The 10,281-nt window shown below is 41.9% G+C and overlaps 1 protein-coding gene across 1 annotated transcript in view; it reads left to right on the plus strand.

Annotated features, from left to right (window-relative positions):
• Positions 1-7,084, plus strand: part of ABHD17C (abhydrolase domain containing 17C) — a gene marked incomplete at its 5' end in the record, with an annotated part of 51,262 nt that extends 44,178 nt beyond the window's left edge. Inside the window, 2 exons of the mRNA XM_012801821.1 lie at positions 2,020-2,199; positions 5,615-7,084. Coding sequence (XP_012657275.1) covers positions 2,020-2,199; positions 5,615-5,834 — 400 coding nt within the window. The remainder of the gene's footprint in view (positions 1-2,019; positions 2,200-5,614) is intronic.
• Between the last annotated feature and the right edge of the window lie 3,197 nt (positions 7,085-10,281).

The raw sequence follows: 10,281 nt of genomic DNA on the forward strand, positions 1-10,281 counted from the left end.
GCCTTCTACTCCTTTGAGCCACAGGCGCCGCCCAGGTGTTTCAGACTTTCAAATAGGAGTGTGTGGAGTGTCATTATTTTAACTTGCAGTTCCCTCTTTACTAATGAACTCTGTTCTTTCTTCTCTCTTCCTTCCTCTGCCTTTGCTAGCGCTTCCCCTCTTCCTCTCCCCCCCTTTTTGTCATTTAATTTCTTTTATGAAATGCCTATTTTGTAATATTCTTCTTCTTGTTTGTCTTATTGATTTGCAGTGGCTCTTTACATAGATCTAAGCTCTATGTTGATTATGTCTGTGGCAAATATTTTTTCCCACTTGACTGCTTGCCCTTTTACTTCCTTAATGGTGTTTTCTGATGACCTTGGACACTCCGTGGCCTTTGTCTTCTCATGGATGGGCTCTAAACCCATGAGCTCCCCATTGAAGTTCTCCCAGCTGGGTCCCTGCCTGTTGCTCAGCCCTGGCCCAGGCTGCCTGAGCCAGCCTGAACTCTGTGCGCTCTGCACTCTGACCGCCCTCTGCTCCCCAGCTGCCGTGCTGTGTGCCCTCTGCTGCTCCTTAAGCCAGGCCTTGCCTCTCCAGGGGTTTGGGTCCTGTCTGCCCTCGTGGCACAGCCCAGAAGCAGCTTTTGAGAAAGCATGTCCCAGTGCTTACCTGCCAGAAAGCGCCACTCCCTCCCCAGATTCTTTCTTAAGGGACCCCATTTTCCTGTGAAGTTACGTGGGGCAAGAGGGGAAGCTGGACTGCAATCCCGCCATCCCCCTCTGCCGTGGATTGATTGTCCTCCTCTCTGGAGGCAGCCAGCAGAAAGCTGTCTTGTTGCCCTGTAGGCTGTAGGAGGTTGGCTCCTAGCCTTGAGCTTTCCCACATAACGTCATGTTGTTTCCCCAGGTGCTTGCGGTAATTTACATTCTCACGCTATGTGACCGTGTCCCACATTCCTGTGTTCTTGCCCTTGTCTGACTTTTAATTTTTGTCCATCTCTTGGGTATAAAATAATAACCCACAGATTTAATTTGCATCTTCATGTACTAGGGAGACTGAGCATAACACGTGTTTGTGGGTGTATTGGGCATTTGTGTGTTTTTTCCTTCCGTGCTGTGTCTTCATCTTTTTTGCCTAGTTTTCTTTTTCTTTTTCATTTCTAGGCACTCTTTATATGTTCTAAATATCCTTTGTAGGTTGATAAAAGAGCACATATTTTTCCTGGGCTCCTTCTCTTTTGTTCTGCCAGAAGATGTAGGGTGCTGTGGGGGCCACTGGGCTTTACTTCCCAAGATGAAGAGGGGAGGGGACCAGGAGCCCACACTGCCCCCTTTAAAGCCCAGGCCTGGAGGTGGCCCACGTCATTTCTGCTGATATCTGTTTGGCCAGAGTTTAGTTCTCTGGGCGTGTCAGGCTGGAAAATGAAGCCTATATTCTACACATCCTTTTACCCTACTAAAAATTTAAAGAGAATGATTTGGATACCATTAATAGATTGAAAGATTTGGAAGGGTTTAGCCCTGAGACGAGGCTAAAGAAAATACAGTTTCCTCCATGTTCATGGTCTCCCAGTAAACCTTTTTCTGGTAAATATTCATACCTTTCGTCATTAAAACTTCCCTTGAAGAATTGTTAATATTACGATTTGCTATAAACCTCCTTTTGTTTTTACTTTAGAAATGTATAGGTGATTATCAGAGAAAATATAAAGAGAGAGTAATGGGAAATAGATGACTCGATAGCTACTGAATTGAAATGTATAATACATTTATTTAGGTAATCTGCCAGAAAAAAATACGGTGTTAATTCCTTCTATAAATGTTATTGAAGACAGAATCTTAGTCACTTGCTACTGAAATAGGCCCCTAACATTTGGTTTTCTTAGGTTCATATTCATCTTAAGCTACAGTGTACACACTGGGTGATAATGGCTTTAAGCTGGTGGATGGTGAGAAGTTTGTGGGTTTGCGGTATTAGGTGTTTCCCCTCTCTGTCTTTATTTGTTAGCTAATGGCATACAACCTCTGATTTCTCCAGGTACGGTGTCAGTCCCGAGAACATCATCCTCTATGGTCAGAGCATCGGGACAGTCCCCACTGTAGACCTGGCCTCCCGATACGAGTGTGCAGCTGTAATTCTCCATTCCCCTCTGATGTCTGGCTTGCGTGTGGCTTTCCCAGATACCAGGAAAACATACTGCTTTGATGCTTTCCCTAGGTAAGTTCACATGTGTGCAAGTCAGGGCTGAGTCAGCCAGTGACCACGTTCAGATCTGATGCTGTTGTTGGCTGTGTGCCCCTCATAAACACTTACTGAATACACCTGTGTGCCAGAGCCAGTGCTGGGAAGTGCATATGACACAAACACTGTCCAAAGACTTTATCCTCATTTATGAAAAAATCCCAAATGGCGTATAAGGATTTGGCACGTGCTGGTGCCTAGGATTATTTGGTTCAGCTGTCCTAGACAAGGGAAAAAAAAAACAAAACAACACCTCCATGTTCTGAAGGAAATAGTTCAAAATTCGTTCATTTATTCAAAGGGATGGCTGTCATCAAGTCACAAAAAGCTACGTGCAGCATGTATGGTGAGGCAGCTAGCAGTGAGCTACACACTCCAATAAAAACTGCCAGTAGGCACAATTTTGAGCTTTCTCTTGCGTTGTTAGTCAGACAACGCAGCTAATGGGGACAGTCCCAAGCTCGCTTAATCTTACTGTAAATAGAATGAAAAAGCTAAAGGGAGTTACCTAACAATCCAGGGTTTGGTCTTTGGTAAGTATTACAAATATATAAACCCACCTGCAACCTGTCTCACCCTGCTGTGCCAGTTTGACTGGAAGCCCTCAGCCCTGCAGAGGCGCCCCCACCTACCCAGGGAAGCCGAGCAAGGGAGAGCCCACTGCACGCCTGGGACAGCCTGGGACGTCCGCCCGCAGAGCTCCCGCCAACCTCGCCCCTGCTGTGCCTAGTCCCCCCCAGCTAAAAGAAGGAAGTAAAATATCCTGGAACTAGAAAAGGGACAAGCATGCTGGCTTCTTGAGTACCTTCCTTTGAACACATCTACTTTTGTTTTTTAAACCTAAGATGAGAAAAGTATTTTTAATAAAAAGTATTTGGTTCCAAAGCTTCCCCATGGTACATTGCTAAAGTGGCCTAATGTGGGGAGGCTGGCTCGTGCTGCCATTATATTGAGAAAGGCTCAGCAGAAATATTGTACAGTTTTAGGGTTTTGATTGACCTGTTAATTGCTAACATTCTGCTATTGCCAGGGATGAAAAAAGAACATCATTTGGTTGCATAAAGATCTGTTAGCCAGACGGTCTGATTTCACAGAAAGAAACCTGTTAGCACCGCAGGTAAACTTTAATTCTGTGTACTTTGTACCAGGATTCAGTGAAACTCAGTTTCATGGGAAAGTTGCACTGCAGATTTCTAGTGGTGTGGCTGGGAATGCTAAGAAGGCCTAATGTGCATCTCAAATGTGGCCTGATTTCTGCTGAATTGGTAATGAGAGGCCAGTTTGTTGAAAGACAGATATTCCGCATGTTTGTGGGAAGCAATGCCAGGTGTTACCCTGGCAACAAAAATGGATAGTTTTTTCCCTGGCTTTTGAATTAGCAAATACCTTTACTGCTATGAAAACTAATTGTAACCGTCAGCCTTAGAAGTTGGTCTGACTACTATACTCATTTTACAGATTAGGACACTGAGGCTTAGAGGTTAATTAAGGTTGATGAGCCTGAGACAGCAAACAGAGATGACTTGTCATATTAAGTACCAGGCATTATTAATATGATAGATTTCAAACCATTACTGGTTGCATGACTTTCATCATTGACTGAACTTTGACTTGTGATGTCCATTGGTACCAAAGGACAGAATTGTCTCTGTATGCCTCTCCTTAAATGAAGATATGTTCCCATTTCCTCTAAGTAATAAATAAAGAGAAGGAGTCCTGAGCATTATTTCATTTGAGGTTTATTTTTTTTTGCCACCTTTTCATTTTGGATCAGGTGATGGCATTTGACTTCACTTCCAGCCTGCAGAGATTCTCTTAAATTTGTGGTGTGGAACATGATCCCAGGCCCCTTGTACTGTAGAGTAAATATCTTTTTAACTGAGTGTAATTGAACTCTCTTAAAGTCACTTTAAGATTAAATATAGGGAGAAGTAGGATTCTAAATAAGACTTCTAATCTGCATAATTGAATACTGCCACAGTTGCTCTGATCTTGGCAGATTACACGGCTGAAGAGGTTTTGCGGTCTTTCCAGGATGTCCTAAAGTGTTCTGCAGCTTCGTGAGTGGTTCTAGATGACAGTTGCTTGCAGGTCTTCAGAATGTATAATTGGCATTAGAGCTCTTCATTATCTCCACGACCTCATGCACATTGTGTAACGCTCTCTGTGCTCCAGTCCCCTCCCTGATGAAACAGAGGCTGTCATTCCCCCTTAGTGTTTCATTGATGATTAGTTGTGACTGTGTGACATACAGAGCACGCAGCTATGGTAAATGTTTAATAAAAGTTGGGTATTACTTGGAACAAACATGTCTGCACATAATGCCAATTTGTATTTTTTTAGGATTAAAGAGAAGTAAACTATAAAAGGCCCTTTGGCAGGAGGGGAGAGAGGGAGAGAGAGAGATCCAGTTTTCCTGATTTATTCATGGGTAAAATGATGATTATATCCATATCAGAGAAGCCACCTATATACCCAACCCAAAATGCTTAGAGTCTTTGGAATTCCTCTTTGGGATATACTTTCAGAGCCTGAAGCACATTTTTTTGAAGATCCTCAAATATTCATCCTTTGAGAATAGATTTGATTTTTGTAGGTAGAAGTCATTTGGAGTCAAGCATAAGTATTAAATTAAATTTTTTAGCAGTTTTATTTTAAAATTAAGGCATTAGCTTTTAAGACAGTCATTCAGATATGTTAAGTACTAGCCCATTTACTTTTTCAAAAAATCCTTTGAAAAATATGAATATGTCAAAAATAATTAATTATTGGTTTGCCAGTCTGATGTTCTTAAGGATTCTGTTTTTAATGAAATACTTTAAGAAAACACAACTGCTAAATGCAGTATGGTATTCTTGATTGGCTCCTGGAATAAAAAAAGGTCAATTAATGGAAAAATGAGTGAAATCTGAATAAAGTATAGAATTTAGTTAATTGTAATGTTTCTGACACTGGTTTGTCAGGTTTTGACAAATGAGTCCTGGTAATGTACAATGTTAGCCCCATAGGAAATAAGTCAGGAGTGTATAGAAACTCTGTATTGTCTTTGTGCCTTTTCTGCAAATCCAAAACTATTCTAGCAGGAAAAGTTTGTTTAAAAAAGAAAAATTAATTACTAGAAAAAAATGAGAGAATAAAAGACAGTTCATCGTCATGTGTCAGTGCAGGTGCGTCAGCTGCAACAAATGTCCACTTTGGTGGGGATCTGATGGAGGGGTCCGTGAGGAATCTCTTTCTCTCAGTTTGCCATGAACCTGAAACTGCTCTAAGGAAGCAAAGTCTCTAATTTAAAACGTGGTGTTAACGTCCTTGCATAATCATGAATGCTAACTGACGTGTCCTGAGCGTGACTGAAGGAGGCTTTTCTGCCCCTTTCCCTTCTGTTTTGCAGCATTGACAAGATCTCTAAGGTCACCTCTCCTGTGTTGGTCATTCACGGGACAGAAGACGAGGTCATCGACTTCTCCCACGGCCTCGCGATGTATGAGCGCTGTCCCCGAGCTGTGGAGCCCCTCTGGGTGGAAGGGGCTGGGCACAATGACATAGAGCTTTACGCACAGTACCTAGAGAGACTAAAACAGTTCATATCTCACGAACTTCCTAACTCCTGAAGACAACAACTTGATTTTACCTCATTTACTGTGAATGGAGGAGTCCTCTGGTTTGCACATGCTTTAACTGGATAGCTGTAATGGCTTCATAACCACAAAGAAGTGCCCAGCCTTTAGGGTGTTCTTATCAAAGAGCTGATGAAATTTCAGTCTTTTGTAGCTAGAGATGGTTCTACTAATTCACACAACGCATTAACCTGAGCAGTCATGACTCCCAGCTTCATTGCCTTGCAGGAGTAGGAATGAGAGCTGAGTGTAGGGACAGTTTTCTGGTGCTGTGTGAAGTACGCTCCCCTCTGTTTCTCCATTTCCGACTCACTTATGCAGGACGCAGCCCTGTCCCCACCTGTATCCTCCGTATTTGATGTGCAGCTCTCTTTCGGCCATGGGACTCATGAGTTCAATCCATTTGTGAAGCTGTGATAGTGTAACTGGAAACTATTGTGGTGAAAATTCCTTTGTTAATTTCTGTTTCCATGCTGATCTTTCCCCAGACAAGTAAACTGAAGGATAATTTACCGGATTTATCATGAACCGCTTCATCAACTGTACCCATATAAATATAACTGGAATATTCTTAAACAAAAGAAAACTAGGGGGTTTTTTAAGTGTAAATTTATTACTAGCCAACAGAGTTTTAATATTTTGATTGTCTGGTTGGTTTAACAAAGAGCCTAGCTGACTTCTATAAAATCCTCCTCATAGGCTTTTTTAAAGTACTGTACATATTTGCAATCACATTGTGCATAGATTCTTAATGGGTAGTTTTCTTTTGTCAGGATACAACAATGAACTGCTAAATTCCTCGTTTGTAATGTAAATGATTGAATACATTTTGTTAATATGTTTTTATTCCTATGTTTTGCTATTAAAAAAATTTTATAACATTTCCAAGACAAAAATTCCAAGTTTATGCTTTGAAGAATTTATGTAATTAAAATTTCACTGAACTAATCTTTTTAGTTTAGAAGTTATTTGGGTTTTGACACTGGAGTTGCACCAAGTAAGCATCAGAAATGTAAGATGCTTGAAATTGCTACACTACTTGTATTGGTTGGGGGGTTTGGGTTTTTTTTGGGGGGGTGGGTCTTTGGTTTTATTTTAATTTTATTTTTAAATTTAAAAGCCTTAAATGTACTGTAAGCCTCAGATTGTTGTACAACTGGATTGCGGTTGATTGCCAGTTTGTGTACTATTGCTTGGAGGCAGCACAGTGGTTGGTGACGGAATAAAGGATGCATGGATCAGAATGTGTGAATGCGCCCAGTTTTTTCTTCATCTTTCCATCAAAGAAAATAGTGAATAAGAGAACAATTTTTTCTCTTACTAAGAAGAAACTCTTGGGGTTTACGAACCAGGTAGATGCTTTTGTTCTATAACAGACCCTCAAGTACCTTTGGAAGAAGCCAAGATATAAAACACGCAACAGCCAGAGATGGTAACTAAATAGAGTGCACAGTGGATTCTGGCTGCAAAACAAAACCAGTGAAGGCAATCTCATTGGAACTGGCTAAGAGGGAGAATGGTGCCTGTGTCCCTGGGAAGCCCAAGTCAAGTGTGTTCTATAGTGTTTTCAGCCCCTTGACCACCTGACCAGAAAAGAGCAACAAAGCGGTGCTGGTTTGAATTCTTAGAACACACTCTCCTGAGTGTGCCCAGGGGAGATGCTGGTGGCAGGGGAGGTGTGAGGACGTAGATGTCTGCACCTGTTAGTGTGTGCGCACGTGCACGTGCAGGCCACTTCCTGATCTTCACCTGGGTGAGTGGGTTGGGCTCACCTGAGAGGGGCATCCAAAAGCTCCAGAGGTGAGGCCTGTCCCAGATTCCTGTCCTAGGTGGTAAAGAAGCACAACCAATGTCCTATGTTTGGGGCTGGAGAGCAGTGGACTGAGGTTGCCAAAGACAAAATTTCTCCTCCTGTGTGCTCCTTGCACCTTCTGTAACCAGTTCTCCTTTTATGTTGCAGCTGCTCAGTAAATTTCTTTTTACCAGCCAAATTTCAGCAGTGTTAATAGGAAAAATTGAGCCCTTTTGCTCACTTGTATCCATTTGAAGCAGCTTGTGCTTTTTCTTAAAACAGAGGCAAGGGAGTTTTGTTCACCTTTTGACAGAGTTTGACATGGGGACAGCATTTTTCTGAGGGTGGCATGAACTGAACAGTGAGAATCCCAGAGCGAGAACCTTGAGGGACTTCTGAGGATCAGTCTTGCTAAGCTGCAGGTTGTTTGCAAAGCTGTGCTCTGGTCAGACCTGTACATAACCCCGGGGTTCGGTCTTCACTAGGAGCCTGTCCTTGGGTCACTTGCTATTTCTTCTACCTCGGTGAGGGTAGAAGATAGTCAAGTGTTGTATTATTTCTACTATGTGAATTCCTTTATACTTACAAAAATCCTTTTCTAGCTATTAAAATAAAGGCCTAGAAATAACATTTAGAGAAGGGTATTGTGACTATTATCATTGTGGTGATTATGTATTATGGCTCTTAAAATTAAGCAAAGTAATACAGATTTGGATCAGTCACTATAATCACAGGAAAAATCTCAAATCCTAATTTAAACCATTGCTGTTGTGTCCTTTGAAAAACCAGAGAATAGAATGATTGTTACTATCTCAAAATAGAAAAAGTGTCTTCTGTTTAAAAATAAAAACTTGCAAGCAGTCCCATTAAAGACTGAATTCAAAATGTGAGACTGTCGATGCCTCAGAGGGCAGGTGAATTGTCAAGATGCTCCTTTTGGGAACATTTCTCTGACTCTTGATGTGCAGAGGAGGAATGTAGAATCTACAGTCTACAGACTTGTGAGCCTCCAGGAAATGATCACAAGTGTGTTACGTCTGAAGAGAACAGGGCAAGCCACATTGAGTGGATTTGAGGGGCCATCTTGGGCTCACTAGGAAAATCAAATCGCCCCCTTTCACCTGCCAACCTCTGCTCCTCCTCAGAACCAGGACTCAAAAGTACAGACAGACACATGCAGTGTCCTATAGTCCAGGTAAGCCTTTAGAAGAGTGGTTCTCAACTTTCCTAATGCCCTGGCCCTTTAATACAGTTCCTGTGGGTCGGAACCCACAGGTGGAGAACCACTGCTTTAGAGAGAGAGGATTGGGACCAGATCCATCTGTCTTTGTTTCCAGACTGGGTGATTTTTGCCTTGTTCCCTGATTGCTCTGGTCCTCTGAGAGGTTTTCCCCTTGTTTACCTCACTTGGGGAGTATACGCAGTAAATGGAGAGCAGCTGTGTAGGTGCTGCCCATTTCCTGCTGGAGGTTGTATTGTTGGCAGCAGAGTTGCTGGAGTTCTCAGAATAGACCAGATAACACTGGAAATTCAAAAAGAGTCAAATGATCTTCAAAGATGTATACTAGACCCACGCAATTATAAGGATAAGTTCCTTCAAACTATAAAGAAACGGTTAATTCAGTGTATTAACTGTTCCAAAGGAGCATGTGTGCACACATCTACTCACACACACTGACACGGAGCACCAAACAGAACAGTAAGTCAAATCCCAGTGGGGGAAAGAACCCCTATTTAACAAATGGTGCTGGGGGAACTGGCTGACGACCTGTAGAAGACTGAAACTGGACCCCCACCTTTCACCATTAACAAAAATTGATTCTCAATGATAAAAGATTTAAACTCAAGACATGAAACTATAAAAATACTAGAAGAGAGTGTAGGGAAAACACTTGAAGAAATTGACCCGGGAGAATATTTTATGAAGAGGACGCCCCAGGCAATTAAAGCAACACCAAAAATCCTTTACTGAGATCTGATCAAACTAAAAAGCTCTTGCACAGCTGAGCACAGTACGTAAAGCAAACAGACAACCTTCAGAATGGGAGATTTTTGCAGGTTATGCTTCTGACAAAGGTCTGATAACTAGAATCTACAGAGAACTCAAACTAATCAATAAGAAAAGAATAACCCCATTTCTATGTGGGCAAGAGACTTAAACAGAAACTTCTTTGATGAAGACAGGAGCATGGCCTACAAGCACAGGAAAAAATGCTCATCATCCTTAATCATCAGAGAAATGCAAATCGAAACCACTGGAGATATCATCTAACTCCAGGAAGATTAGCTCACATCACAAAACCCCCAAACTACACTGATGGCGTAGATGCCAAGAGAAGGGAAGGCTTCTACACTGCTGGTGGGAATGCAAGCTAATATGACCCTTTTGGAAAGAAGTTTGGAGAACACTGAAGGAACTAAAAGTAGACCTACCTTTTGATCCTGCAATTCCTCTACTAGGTATATACCCACATGATCAAAAATTATTTTTACAACAAAGACTTATGCACCAGAATGTTTATTGCAGCCCAATTCATAATAGCCAAGACAGGGAAATAGCCCAAGTGCCCATCGACCTATGAATGGATTAACAAATTGTGGTACATGTACAACATGGAATTCTATGTAGCCATAAAAAAGGACAGAGAC

This window comes from Otolemur garnettii, unplaced genomic scaffold, assembly GCF_000181295.1.
Source record: "Otolemur garnettii isolate 467f Iridium unplaced genomic scaffold, OtoGar3 scaffold00011, whole genome shotgun sequence".
NCBI lineage: Eukaryota > Metazoa > Chordata > Mammalia > Primates > Galagidae > Otolemur > Otolemur garnettii.